This window comes from Staurois parvus, unplaced genomic scaffold (genome assembly GCF_062004578.1).
Source record: "Staurois parvus isolate SC_StPar_1 unplaced genomic scaffold, SC_StPar_1.0 ptg000315l, whole genome shotgun sequence".
NCBI classification, from domain to species: Eukaryota; Metazoa; Chordata; class Amphibia; order Anura; family Ranidae; genus Staurois; species Staurois parvus.
This window is the reverse complement of record NW_028318111.1, coordinates 3,950,394-3,965,861: the sequence shown is the minus strand read 5'-3', so window position 1 is coordinate 3,965,861 and position 15,468 is coordinate 3,950,394. Positions and strand designations below refer to the sequence as shown.

The 15,468-nt window shown below is 44.0% G+C and overlaps 1 protein-coding gene across 2 annotated transcripts in view; it reads right to left on the bottom strand.

Annotated features, from left to right (window-relative positions):
* Positions 1–15,468, bottom strand: part of ZRANB3 (zinc finger RANBP2-type containing 3) — a 427,423-nt gene that overhangs the window by 34,390 nt on the left and 377,565 nt on the right. For both annotated transcript variants that reach the window (XM_089683596.1, XM_089683597.1), the window contains 2 exons: positions 14,292–14,434; positions 8,790–8,933 (listed from right to left, as the gene is read on the bottom strand). In XM_089683596.1, coding sequence (XP_089539722.1) covers positions 8,790–8,933; positions 14,292–14,434 — 287 coding nt within the window. The remainder of the gene's footprint in view (positions 1–8,789; positions 8,934–14,291; positions 14,435–15,468) is intronic.

Genomic DNA, 15,468 nt, shown 5'->3' with positions numbered 1-15,468 from the left:
TGCAACTGTCTTCAGTTCCTGCTTGTTCTTGGGGCATTTTCCCTTCAGTTTTGTCTTCAGCAAGTGAAATGCATGCTCAATCAGATTCAGGTCAGGTGATGGACTTGGCCATTGCATAACATTCCACTTCTTTCCCTTAAAAAACTCTTTGGTTGCTTTTGCAGTATGCTTTGGGTCATTGTCCATCTGCACTGTGAAGCGGCGTCCAATGAGTTCTGAAGCATTTGGCTGAATATGAGCAGATAATATTGCCCTAAACACTTCAGAATTCATCCTACTGCTTTTGTCAGCAGTCACATCATCAATAAATACAAGAGAACCAGTTCCATTGGCAGCCATACATGCCCACGCCATGACACTACCACCACCATGCTTCACTGATGAGGTGGTATGCTTAGGATCATGAGCAGTTCCTTTCCTTCTCCATACTCTTCTCTTCCCATCACTCTGGTACAAGTTGATCTTGGTCTCATCTGTCCATAGGATGTTGTTCCAGAACTGTGAAGGCTTTTTTAGATGTCGTTTGGCAAACTCTAATCTGGCCTTCCTGTTTTTCAGGCTCACCAATGGTTTACATCTTGTGGTGAACCCTCTGTATTCACTCTGGTGAAGTCTTCTCTTGATTGTTGACTTTGACACACATACACCTACCTCCTGGAGAGTGTTCTTGATCTGGCCAACTGTTGTGAAGGGTGTTTTCTTCACCAGGGAAAGAATTCTTCGGTCATCCACCACAGTTGTTTTCCGTGGTCTTCCGGGTCTTTTGGTGTTGCTGAGCTCACCGGTGCATTCCTTCTTTTTAAGAATGTTCCAAACAGTTGTTTTTGCCACTCCTAATGTTTTTGCTATCTCTCTGATGGGTTTGTTTTGTTTTTTCAGCCTAATGATGGCTTGCTTCACTGATAGTGACAGCTCTTTGGATCTCATCTTGAGAGTTGACAGCAACAGATTCCAAATGCAAATAGCACACTTGAAATGAACTCTTGACCTTTTATCTGCTCGTTGTAATTGGGATAATGAGGGAATAACACACACTTGGCCATGGAACAGCTGAGAAGCCAATTGTCCCATTACTTTTGGTCCCTAAACAAGTGGGAGGCACATATGCAAACTGTTGTAATTCCTATACCAGTCACCTGATTTGGCTGTAAATACCCTCAAATTAAAGCTGACAGTCTGCAGTTAAAGCACATCTTGTTTGTTTAATTTCAAATCCATTGTGGTGGTGTATAGGGCCAAAAATGTTAGAATTGTGTCGATGTCCCAATATTTATGGACCTGACTGTACCTATGATACAATTTTTTGAAATACCTCCTACAGGGAGTGTAACCTATGTGCAGTGCTGCAAATGCTTTAGACAAGGTTTGTCATTGTCTCTGCAGCACATATATATCCAGACCGGTCTTGATGTGGTTTTAAATGGTTTTAGGTCTGTGTGTATTGTCTCATACTGAGGTGATGGTAAACCAGGGTGATTGCCCGATTGTCTATCATTAATGTTTAATAAAGCATAATTTTGGAAATTTTTCCGAGTATCGCATTCTGTCCATAATGTAGCCACTTTCTTGTGAATCTCTTTTCACAATTTCTTTGTTGATCAGCAGAGAGATCCCCCGCTGAGCAAGTGGATCCGCTAAACGGGTCCGTTCCGTCTGAAAGAGCCCTTAGATCAGTCATATCGATCCGACTTTGATATCATGCGACTTCCAATGTCACTCTGACTTGAGGTGCGACTTGCAAGACATCCCTGGCTTGCAAGACACAGATGCCTATGCAAGTTGCACCTGAAGTAGTGCATGCACTACTTTAGGACTTGGTGCGGCTCCGACCAAGTCAGAATTGCACTGATATGACTGGGGACAATTAAAACTCGCATTGCAAGTCAAATCCAGTATGACTGGGCACTTAGGCTGCTTTCACACTGATCTAATTTTTCTTCCACTTTTGTGCAAAATAGCAGAAGAAAAGCGTGTAACCATGTATTCCTATGGAACTCTTCACATTGGTCCAATGTGGGTCCGGTGCAATTACTTTCAATCCTGCTTGCTGCATTTTTGGTGCAGGTTAAGTGCAGTTAAAACACACACACACCAAAAACGCACCTCCCCACTGAAATCAATGGAAAACACAGCACAATGCACCAAACACGCACCTGTGTTGTGGTTTTTGAGTTACATGTCCTGAAAAAAATGCACGGCAAACGCAGTAAAAATGCATATGCGTTTTTGCAATGGATCAGTTCAGTTATTCCCTTTGCATAAATTATTTTTATTCACTTGCAATGTGTTTTTGAACTTGTTGGAAAAAAAAAAAGACTGGTCATATCCTTGGCACTATGCCCTCCCTCTTTGCACGATATATAGCCCTCTCCCCTTCTGGGAGTATGTATTTACTATCTGTGCTGGCCGAGCTCCACCTAATTTAACCTTTTATGTAGCTGCCAGAAGAGAAGTAAAGGGGGAATGCTATAGAGTACATGTGTCAAACACAAGGCCCATGGGCTGAATCCGGCCCACCAGGCTCTTGAACTTCTCCTGCAGCTGTAGCACCTTCCTTGTCTCCGCCCCCACCATGTCTCAGCAGTCGGCAGCAGAGAGGACAGAACTTCTCCTACAGATCCTGTGCCTCTCTGTGCAGCCACAGCAACCCCTGCTCTCCACCTCCCCTGGTCTCAGCATTCAGTAGACTCCAGCCCCCCTCTGGTCCTCCTCCAGACCCTGAACTTTCTGTTTCCCAGCTCCACCCCCAGCTTTTGCCCAGCAGCAGCACAAGGTAAGGGGGGGTGCACTGTGATGCAATGGTGGGGTGTTCTGAATATCCAGTCATACAGATACAACCGGCCCTTTGAGGGCAACCATAATGCTGACGCGGCCAACATCTGCATTAGGAGTTTGACACCCCCTGCTATAGAGTTTCATTGGAGTGACAGCTCGGACTCTGTCATTACATTCAAGATGGCAGCACACAGCAGTAGCATCAGGCTTCTGGATATCTACACAAAGACGACTTATGTATAGGTATAGAGGGTATAGAAAAGAATCACCCCCCCCACCCCCCTTTATAATCACATTTTGTTGCCTGAAATGAAGACAAACACAGTTTTAGTTTTATACAGCTGAATATTTTAAGGGGGGGGGTTCTTTTCTATGCCCACTGTATAGTCATATGGGAAGACTTACTGAAATGAATGATCCGGTGACATGACAGGGTCTCTTCCAGATGCAGAATAAATTCATTATTATTATCATTATTATACAGGATTTATATAGCGCCAACAGTTTGCTCAGCACTTTACAATATTATTAGATCAGAACTTGAAGGTGGCTCACTGAATGTGGTTTTAAGAACAAGGAAATAAGGCAGGACATCATACTCTCAATTAGCATGGACTATTTTTAATCCTTATGCTACTACCATTAATAAACAGTAAAGTAAATATTTCATTGTTTTGAACTTTTTTGTACTTTTATTTTGTTACGTTCTGGTTTCCGGACCCAGATAAATGTTGTCATACATCCCAGGAGTCCGCAGGAGAGGAGGAAGGGTTTTTATCAACTAAGCACACCTTTCTGCCTGCATGCCTGAGCTAAGGGCAGATGGATTCCAGAAGTAAATGCTACATGAATTATCTGAACTTACTCTGCGGGGGGTATTCAAAGTTATTTCTCAGCAAAATGAATGGAGACGTGGATGGATGGGGGAGTTTGCTTTTAATATTAAAAATGAATGAAATGGCATTTTTGGTTTGTGGTGCTCAGATGCAGTGTAGTTCCGCTTAATGTGAACGGTTCCAAATGTGGATCAGCCAGCAGAGTTACTTCCCAAGTTCACTGCATTAAGCATCACGGTCAGTCTATTAAAAGGCGGGGCTGGTGGGCTGAGTTGCCCGCTATTTTCTTATATTTATTCCTGCTATACGACCAATCCACCTCAAGTCTGCACCTATGCATTTTCAGCTGCTTTTTACATTTTGCAGAAACGCACAGAAGTCCATTTTACATAATTTCCTATGGGACAGGTTCAAATCTCCGCGTTTTCACCCGATGCAGTTTTTGTAAAGGGTCAGAGACTTTTTTAAACACAATAGACTTTCAATGGAGACGCTGCAGAAAAGCATTTAGTGTGTTTTTGATGCGTTTTAATCTGCCTAGCAACAAGTAAAAAAAAAACAAAAAACCGCATAATAAACACAGCAAAAACACAAAATGCATTGCAGAAATGGATCAAACACAAACTGCATAGGTGTGAGCCTAGACCGGGTGTCGGCAACCCGCGGCTCTTTTTCACCTTGGCTGCGGCTCTGGAGCACACTGCCCACCAGGTGACAGGCAATAGGGCAGCAATGGGCAAACTACGGCCCGGCGAACCTTTTAATCCGGCCTGCGGAGCTAGGCTCCCGCTAGGCTCCTCTCACAGTCTGCCCTGAAGACCGGTGTAGCATGAAAATCTGTCTCCTCTGAGGATCTGTCCCCCTCGACGTATCTGCGCATGTGCCGGAGATCGCCGATCGGCTGCTAATGCCTGAAACTGGCACATGCGCAGATACGTCGAGGGGGACAGATCCTCATAGGAGACTGATTTTAATGCTACACCGGAACGGCGCGGGAACACGGCGAGAGGAACGCGCGGAGCAAAGGTAAGTGAATTGACACAGGGGGGACTTGGGGACTTAATATGGGGGATGAATTAATATTGGGAATTAATTACTATAGGGGGGATGAATTACTATATGGGGGATGAATTACTATGGGGGATTAATTACTATATGGGGGATGAATTATTATATGGGGGATTAATTACTATGGGGAATGAATTACTATATGGGGATGAATTACTATGGGGGATGAATTACTATATGGGGTATGAATTACTATGGGGGATGAATTACTATATGGGGTATGAATTACTATGGGGGATGAATTACTAGATGGGGGATGTATTTTCAGTTTTAAAAATGTGGCTCTCAAAATAAATTTCAATCGTGGTTTTGGCGAGATTTGGCTCAGTTGAAAAAAAAAGGTTGCCCACCACTGACCTAAGGCTATGATTGTGATTATGACGATACACTGTGGCCCTGATTAACCCTTTGCTTACTGGGCCCTTAAACCCCCTTCATGACCAGAGCGCTTTTTGCAATATATGCAGTGTCGGATTTGTTTTAAATGTTGCAATGGTTTTGCGGCTCCCAGTCTTTTTTTCCCTCTCGGAAACGGGTCCAAGTGGCTCTTTATGTCTTAAAGGTTGCAGACCCCTGGCCTAGACTAATGGCCATGTGATTGCAGTATGCGGATGGGCCCTGTAGAAGAACCAGGAGACCACAGCTGTATGTGCTCCTAATTCAAGGACAGTGCAGAGGTTGATAGCTCCTGATTTTAACGATTAAGCACCATTCAGTGCAGATCCAAATCATGTGACCACTGCAACTATAACATTGTATATTGTGCACGCTGTCAGTGTATTTCTTTCTTTATGCACTCACTATGAACAGAGACTGAAATGCTTTTTATTTTTTTTGGTACAGAGAGTGTAGTGTTAAAATCAAATACATTAACAAAAGTTAAAAACAAAAATAATTTTTTGTCCATGTGTTAGCCCATAATAATAGATTAGAGTATTGATTAATATATTGTACCAAATAAAAGCCTTATATGACCTTAACAAAACAATGCAACAAAGATTCAGGCTATACAAGTTAGCCAGAGTTACGGCCAAGTTAAAGCACTTCACTTTAAAGTGAAAGTTTTGCTGATCCTCATCTTCCCCTCTTGTAACATTATTGGCAGTTCTTATTTCTTCTTTTCTGACAGGTACTGGCACCCACTTCCGCATTTCTTACCTAGGCGGGAATTACAGAAGTTCGGTCTGTCCCATCTTCCTGCCCTTAACCTCCTGGAGCATATCACATGTCCCAGAAGGCCGTGGGACGGGTCTAAATGTGTAGTGGATCCCACACATGTGCAGTAGGGAGCCAGCACAGGAAGTCACAGCTAGCTTCCTACAGCCAAGATGGAGGCATCGGGGGATCCAAGGACTGGCAAAGATCTGGCCAGGGTGAAGACAGTGCTGGACTCCTGGACTGGTGAATGTCTATTCTTTAAAAGTCAGCAGCTAGAGTGTGTATATATATATATATATATATTTAATTTATTTTTTTTTTAGAGTGTGGTTCCTCTTTAATCGACACACATCCATAGATCAATGGCTTCTGGTCATTAAAGGGTTAAGCTGCTCGCTTACATTGTCCATAATACAACATTGATTTAATAACCTACAGGGAGATCGGGTGGCAGATGAACAGATCAGGCCAACAGTGTCCCTGTGAAACTATTAAATGTTCAAAACCCCTGCCCTCTAAGTACTAACCAAAACCGTATTATCTATTTAAAATTATATATGTATGTAAAAATTAACACTAATCCAGACTAACAGTTTCCAGTAAAATACATCCATAGAGGTTTGATTCATCATATATTTTTACGCAAGTCAAGCAAAGCTGTTTTTATGAACTTAATTTAACTGAAATTAATTTATGACCTAAAGTGTTCAAGGTTTGGACTGATCGGCAGCGCTCATATACTAAGTGTACTGTGCTAGCCACTGTTGAAAGCCGAACATTAAAATGATTCAATTTATTGCCTTACTCAATAGAGTGAAAATACAAGTTTTAGAAGCATAGATTTTCCATTGGGTATCAAGCCTGACCAAGATATTTAGTGAGAATTGAAAGCTTGCATTTTGAGCACCAAGTTGACCAATGAAGGGTAAGACTTGCACTTCAAACCTTCTCTAATATAAAGCATTAGCATTGGTAATACTGTGAAGATCTACAATGGTTTACACTTCAAGAGTTTTATGCCGGGTCTAACTTATAGAAACTATAGCACAGGTGGTAAGAAGGGAAAGTATGAGAGAGGGGAACAAGAGAACAAAACAGAGAAGAGGAGATGGGAGAGAACAGATCAGAGAAGAGAAGAGAGGCCACAATACAATGGGAAAAGGGGAGATGAGAGGGAAAAGGAAAGAGAGGTGAGAGGAGGAGATATGGGGAGGAGAAAAATGGAGAGAAGGGGGGAAGAAACAAGGAGAGAGGTGAACGGAGAGAGGAAATGAGGGGAAAAAGGAGAAAGGGGTGAAATGAGAAGGGAGAGACAAAGTGGAAGAGAAGAGATGGGCAAATGGATAGCAGAGAAGAGAAACAAGGAGGAAAGGAGAAATGAGAGGGTATACAAAAAAGAAATGAGTAGGAGGTGGAGTGGAAAGAGAATAGAAGAGAGGGGAGAAAGGAGAAAAGAGAGGGGAGAAAGGAGAAAAGAGAGGGGAGAAAGGAGAAAAGAGAGGGGAGAAAGGAGAAAAGAGAGGGGAGAAAGGAAAAGAAAGAAGAAAAAAAAGGGGGGGGGGAGAAAGAGAGGGAGGAGAAACAAGGAGAGAAAGGGGGGAGGAGAAACAAGGAGAGAGGGGGAAGAGAAACAAGGAGAGAGGGGGAGAAGAAGCAAGGAGAGAGGGGGAGAAGAAACAAGGAGAGAGGGGGAGAAGAAACAAGGAGAGAGGGGGAGGACAAAAAAGGAGAGAAGGGGAGGACAAACAAGGAGAGAGGGGGAAGAGAAGCAAGGAGAGAAAGGGAGGAAAAGCAAGGAGAGAAAGGGAGGAGAAAGGAAAGATGAGGAAAAAATGCAGAGAGGGGAAGGAGAAATAAGGAGAGAAACAGAGTATAAACAAGGAGAGAAGAAAAAGGAGAGATGGGGGAAAAACAGAGAGAGGAGGAGAGATGAGAGGAGACATGAGGAGAGAGGGGGGGGGGAGAAATGAGGAGAGAGGGGGGAGGAAAAATGAGGAGAGAGGGGGGAGGAAAAATGAGGAGACAGGGGGGAGGAGAAATGAGGAGAGAGGGGGAGGATAAACGAGGAGAGAGGGGGAGGATAAACGAGGAGAGAGGGGGAGGTGAAACGAGGAGAGAGGGGGAGGTGAAACGAGGAGAGAGGGGGAGATGAAACGAGGAGAGAGGGGGAGGTGAAACGAGGAGAGAGGGGGAGATGAAACGAGGAGAGAGGGGGAGGTGAAACGAGGAGAGAGGGGGAGGTGAAACGAGGAGAGAGGGGGAGGTGAAACGAGGAGAGAGGGGGAGGATAAACGAGGAGAGAAGGGGGAGGTAAAACGAGGACAGAGGAGAAAGAAGAGAAGTGATGAGGGTAAAGAGAAGAAAAGAGAGGAAAAAAGAGGGGAGAGGAGAAATGAGGTGGAGGAGGAGAAACAAGGGGGAAGAGCTTATAGGAGAAACAAGGGGGAAAGGGGGAAGAGGAGAGAGGAGAAACAAGGGGGAAGAAGAGAAGAGAGGGGGAGTAGGAGCAGAAAGAAAAAAGAGAAGAGAGGGTAGAAAGAAAAAAAGAGAGAGGAGAAAGAAGAATTGAGTATTGAGAAAGAAGAAGAGATGATAGAGGAGGACAGGGGAGAAGGGTGAGGAGAGAAGAGGAGAAAAAGTAGAGAGGAGAAAGGAGTGGAGAGATTAAGACAGATGAGAGGAGAATGGAAGGAGAGGGGATGGAAATACAGAATGGGAAAGAAGGCAGTGAGAGAGTTGGAAGGAGGGAAAGAGTTTGGGAGAATGGATTAGAGGAAAGTAAAACAATCAGGCAAATACTTCTGAAACGAAGCCTTTTTGCAATGTGAAGACTGGTAGTTTTCTATGAGAGGAAAAAAACGTATTTTAAACCTTAAAAGTGCAAAAAATGGAGCAGTAATAAAACCAGCACACAGGTTTATCACGGCAACTGTCAGAGCACATAGCACTTACCGAGTGGGGGGTCCTGCAGCTGTACCCACAGACACCTTCCCTTTGACTGACGATGTACATTCCCTGCTGACAAGCCTCACGCTCCCCCCGCTGTTCTGAACTTTCCTTAATGAAGCAGCTGCAACATCTTCTTTGGTCAGGTACCTGGGAGGAAAACACGATCAAACAAACTACATATATGTGTCTGACACTCCATTAGACTGACTAATGTTTTGTGTGCTGCGTGCTATTTACACTTTATCATGGGCACATTATTGGGTCTGTTTTTGTCCTCTGCTATGTATTTAAATATTGATTTTTTTCTCCATTCAGAAATGCTTCTCCATTTTAAAGTTAGTTTGTAAAAGGCGATCTTAAATTTTTAACTTGGAAGAAAGTGGGAAAGTAGGTAATGTGTTTCCTAATTGGAAACCAAACACTTTCAGGTCTGGATGTTAGAGGCTTGCTGTACAGATTTGCAATACGTCATGTAGAATGTTACACGGCAGGGAGACAACAAAAGTTGCCTCATGCTGGGTTCATACACTGCAAAAATGAAGACAGGTCTCTTTGCGTTCTGTGTAGGCGCACACAAAAAAATGGGTTTGTAATGTGGTTCCTAACAGTGTAAGCCCAAACACAAATAAATATCGGGATAGGTGTCAGAGTCTACTTCGAAGCCAGCGAGTGCAACTTTTAGCAAACATTCACTAGTGGTGAATAATTCTCCATTAGGGATGAGCCTAGGGGAATTTGGATGTCAGAACCCACCTGAACTATCCTACTAGGAAGCTGTCAAAGCCAACAGTAAATCATAGGCAGGGACCGTATTCCCCTCCCCACAGCTGTGGGGCGATGAATGCCTCCACTGTCTATGATAGGCTGTCAGCTTTGACAGCTTCCTAGTGGGGAAAGCTCAGGTGGGTTTGGACTGCTGTCCCTAATCACCATCTTAAAAACACATGCAACTGGAAGATTCACCTGCAGTGAATGTCATATTCAGCACTTTTTAAATATGCCCCTTAAAATGTGACAAGACAAAGTACTCAAATTAAAAACGGCTTTGTAAAGTCATTGGGCTTGGTTTACGTAAGACAAATAGGCTCTTTGCAAGGGAATTTGCCCCAGAGCTAAGGGAATGAGGTGAAGCTCTGGCGATTTTCATCATCCAATCATGTGCAAGCAAAAATGCTTTTTTTTTTCCATGCATGATTGGGTATTCTTTGAAAAGTGAAACTTCACCACATTCACTAACCTCTGGGGAAAATTCCCTTGCAAAGTGCTACTTCCCCTGCAATATCTCTTCCCTATATGACATCCATGTGTACCTTTGGTGCATTGTGGGAACAGATTGTCCAGTCAGTATCAATGGGGAGGGGACCTCTCCATCCGCATTCCAGGCCTCCTATTGGTGGTGGGGTCCTGTGTGGGAGGTACAGGGGAGAGTCCTTGAGAGGCTCAGGAACTCCATTAGATCAATATGAGAATTTGGATAATGTTCCAGAGTAGTTTGTTGCTGTAGGAGTCTATCAACACCAACGTGGGGTCTACAGTCAGTTGCACATTCATGTAGACAAAGTGTTTCATAAACCTTCAGTTAGTCCTAGATCTCAATGAAAATCCTAATATTTGCATAAAAAAAAAGTGGATGTACAAAGATATTCTCCAGTCATACAAACACTTTCTGACTCTGGGGACAAGTCTGCTTCCTGATTTGTTCTCATTTACATCCAAGCATTCATTGTGCTGAGCTAGTTGCTTCAATGACTAAAACTCTTCAAGTATATCGAAGGACTGGTAAGCTGCTATAAATTACATTTTTGTTCCTGGTTTTTTTATACGCATTTAGTAATCGGTTTCCATAATTCCCCTGAGCACTGTACTCTAAATTTCTCAGACAGTTGAGCTCATGTGAAAAGTGACTGTAGTCCCATCCAGAAGCACACAGTTAACATTTTAAACAGATGACAAGGTTATATTGAGTGAACTTTCTGACTTTAGCGTACAGCCAGTGTTTCCTAGAGCTACTCTTTTTCCATGCAGGCATAAAGGAAAATATCCGTTCCATTATTAAAAAAAAAAACTGCACTGTTTTGCAGTTTATTGTAATTAAAGAATATGTAAACTCAACATTTCGCATTCCTGATATGTGCCTGCTGTGTCATGTACTGGTATGAGTATCCTGTTCTCTTTGTATTCCTCCCTTTGTGTGAAATCTCTGGTCTTCCTGCCAGTCCCTCTGCTTTCCTGTTAAAAACTGACCACACTAGGCATGGGAACACAGCACAGTCAGTTCTCTAGGTATGCTGGGAACTCATTTCAAACTGATAGCAAATACACAACCTCCTGCGCTTGAAAGTGGGCCCCAGAGATAGCAGTTGCCTATATTCCCATTCTGGCTTTGTTGGACACGCCTCTCCTTACTGCCGTCTTAAGGCTGGGGAAGTCTGGATACACTGAAACCATAAAACAAAACAGGGGGGTGCACCGGGCTAGTGGCTCTGAGAAAGAGGCAAATCCTTGAAACGTGTAGGTCTGTTGGATTTATATTGTTCCATTATGTGATGTGTTGTATCGTGGACTGGAAGTTTCTATTATATTATGGAAAGCTTTAATGCACCTGTCGGTTTGTGAGTATATCACTTACCACCAATTTATCAATAAAAGATGTTTTGAGGATAATGCACTAGGCCGGTGCGCTCTCTGTTCTTTTACGGTTTCATACTGGGAGCTCGGCCTACTCTCCTCCAGTGATCAGACTTGTCCTGACACGTCCCCCTCCCTTTCCTGCACAGCCATTCACTAGGAAGACCAGTGTCCTGCTGTTTCTCCTTTTCCAGCTCTGTGCTCTTTATGCAGCTGAGAACAAAGGGTATGTGTTCACTTAAAAAAAAATGCGAAAAAATATCTTTATGTTTTTTCATATGTATACTCAAATGTTTTGCCTTTTATTTCTATTTTAAATTGAAAAGGATTGTTACACAAGGTGAGGGTTCACATACAATGGCAAATGCCCCTGGGAAGATGAAAATCACTGAAAAAGGCATTGCTAATTCAGTGATCACCACAAGCTTCTGGGTCCCGTGCTGAGCAGCCACGCCTGCTGCTTTCTGAAGGCAGGTGGTCAGCCGCTTAGCACTGGTGCCATTCAGGGAACACTTTGCATTTTCCAAATTAATTCAAAGCCTTCTCTGATTGGAAGAGGTGGAGAATGTGAACGCCATCAACCCGCCTTTTGTGGTCCCGTTTACAACACTTCTTGTAGTGTCCCCGAGAACGAAAGTTACAGGAAATCTCCCCAATGTTACAAAGAAAGGAAGAGAGCAGGAAGAAAGGAGAGGAGAGCGGGGAGAAAGGAAAAGAGAGCGGGGAGAAAGGAAAAGAGAGCGGGGAGAAAGGAAAAGAGAACGGGGAGAAAGGAAAAGAGAACGGGGAGAAAGGAAAAGAGAACGGGGAGAAAGGAAAAGAGAACGGGGAGAAAGGAAAAGAGAGCGGGGAGAAAGGAAAAGAGAGCGGGGAGAAAGGAAAGAGAGCGGGGAGAAAGGAAAAGAGAGCAGGGAGAAAGGAAAAGAGAGCGGGGAGAAAGGAATAGAGAGCGGGGAGAAAGGAATAGAGAGCGGGGAGAAAGGAATAGAGAGCGGGGAGAAAGGAATAGAGAGCGGGGAGAAAGGAATAGAGAGCGGGGAGAAAGGAATAGAGAGCGGGGAGAAAGGAATAGAGAGCGGGGAGAAAGGAATAGAGAGCGGGGAGAAAGGAAAAGAGAGCGGGGAGAAAGGAAAAGAGAGCGGGGAGAAAGGAAAAGAGAGCGGGGAGAAAGGAAAAGAGAGCGGGGAGAAAGGAAAAGAGAGCGGGGAGAAAGGAGAAGAGAGCGGGGAGAAGAGAGCGGAGAGAAAAGAGCAGAGAGAAAGGAGAGGCGAGATAAAAGGGAAGAATGGAGGACAGGAGAGGAGGGAAGAATGGAGGACAGGAGAGGAGAGAAGAGGAGAAAGAAGTGGAGAGTCCCTGGAACAGGAAGGGAATTAGCCCAAATGGAAAGCAGACTGTATAAAGAAAAATTAAACTTTTAAGTTTTAAAGGCTAAGCTCACCTTTTATAAACAAAAATAAATGCACTATTTTGCAGGTTAAAAAAAAAAAGTGCATTTATTATTTATCTTCTTAGGAGGGTGCAATGTCAGGCTCCTGCAAACTTTCAGTATACTAACTACCCATATCTCTTGTACAAACTGAAGAGCAGGAAGACCAATGAACTATAAGAGCACTCACCAGCGCCCTTGTCAGGGTCCTGTCCACGGCAGGAGTTCTGGAAGATCTGGCATTTCTGCCAATACACTACATGGCCATAGAAGTACACATCAGCCTCAGTCTGGTGCCAGATGTCCTTTATAAGGAGGCTCATCACTTTCTCTGGTTGCTGGATGATCTCTAGCTCCCCGTACCCTGTTCCTGTGTTTCTGACTTGTGATTTCCTGTTACCGACTCGGCTTGCTCCTGGACCTTTCTACTCTGATTTACCCATGACCTGACCTCGGCTTGGCTTATGGATACTCTGTCTCTCTAGTTCCTCTGTGAATGACCTCGGCTTTCCCATCTGACTACGTCCGCTCTGATTCCCACCTGGTACCTGACCTTGGCTTGAACCGACTACCTAGTAAAGGTCCAAATCTCGGAAGGGCTTGCATACCACGCACAGGCGCCTCCTGTCTGGAGACCTATCTCCGTGGACCAGTTGTGCTTCTGAGTGGACCACCAACCAGCACTCCTACAGGCGACCTGTGCAACTTTGGGCCTGACTCCCGCTGTCCTACTCTCAGGGGAGTCCGGAACTTAGCCGCAAGGGAAGCCCTCTCTCCATTGGCCTCCATCACCAGGTACGTGATAGCCCTTGCAGTTCATTGATAACTACAAGCCGTCTGCTGCAATAAAAGATGGTACTTGTAGTCCATTCGTTCACAGAACTCTGTGAACGAATGATGTGACTGTGTGGGTGGAGCCCCGCACTATATTTCAATTGTGACTTCTGATACAACGAGGAATCGGGTTGGTGTGGAAGCAGATGCTTTAGTAACATGAAACTAAAAGGTAAACGTATCCTTTAACCCTTCCCTACTCGATTAAGAAAAATAAATCTGTGCTTATATGTAGACTTTAATGGCATGTTCATGAACAATGAGATGCATTATTTATGTCTTTTATACCTGCCTGGAGTTCAGCTTTATTCAAATGCCTAAAGCTGTTATTTACGAGTGCTCCTTTTTATTCAACAAGGAAATGTCCTTGTAAACTCACAATGAGCAGAGCAGTAAGTGCCCCTGTAGCTGAATTAGGAGTTTGGAAGATTAGCGCTGTTCTTATATACCTGGATAAATGGTCTCTCTTTTCCAATATACAAAATTCACTTTCTAGCATGACCTGTAATTTGTGCCACTGCAAGTGACTTAATCCTGTCCTCAAAAGAAGGCTAACATGTACCTCTGCAGTTTCTGCTGATCAGAGATCTAACGGAGCCTAGGCTCCTCTGTACCTCTTGGTGCTGGTGTGCGCCGACTGCTGTTTGGAGATCTCTCCTGCGGTCAGGACAGGGCTTGTGAAAATCAGACCACTCTTCCGGACTACGCGCTGCTTCATGGCTGTCAAATTGTTCCATTCTCTGACGAATCTCAAAATCTGGGACAGAAATGGGGAATTAGTACACACAGCTCTTGGAGGGACACAGATTTGTCTGGGAAATACCAGAATTAATGCAAAACATTACAAGAGCAGTTAACATTTAGGTGGTCTACAAAATGGTGGCCGGAAAACATGATGGCAACGATAATCAGTACAGAAACATGGACACTAGTACAGGGCAAGAGTTCCTATTTGGGCACTCTGCAGTTTTGCCCTTGCCTTGTAAGAATTGTGGTACACTGCCAAAATCCTTCTAGGCTTGATTTCTGGAAACTGGTGAATGATCTATTATCACAGAATATTACTGGATTTGGAATCAGTTTACAGTACAGCTGCAGATAAATACAAAGCTGACATAAAGACATGAGTATACTGTTTGTACTGTCGATCTTGTGACCCAGGCACCCCTTGCCAGACAGTACAGCCAGGTCAATGACCTCACTGTCCTTCCCACTGCAGTTATATAGAATAGCTTAATCACCTATTGATTGGACAATGAAGAAGCTTCACGCTCTGACCTCTCCTTCTATCAAGAGTAAAGACTAGGTGTGCAAGGGGGAAAGCACAAAAAGCAGAACGCAAGATGTCTAGATCTAAATTTTGGGGATCTTGTATCATAAAAAAATTAAACACGTTTTGGGGGTTCAAAGGGCCCCTCTATAAGGGTTTGCTACTGCTGAACTTAAAGTTTGTACTAGACTGGATACAAATTGGAGGAATCCTAAGGCGTGACTAGTATGATCACTACAGATACATGCCTGCTTAACATGGTTGTAAAGCTTCAGTATTTTTTTTTTTAATAAAATAACATGTTATACTTACCTGCTCTGTGCAAGGGTTTTGCACAGAGCAGCCCCGATCCTCCTGGCTCCTCCTCTTCATCCAGTCACCCCATAGGAAGCCACCTCTTATGGGGGCACTTGTACTGGCTCGCTCACGAGCCCTGCTGCCTGTGTCCATAGACAGAGAGTAGGGCACTGCCCCGTGCTCCCTCATCACAGAGTTTGACTGACAGCAGCAGGAACTGCTCT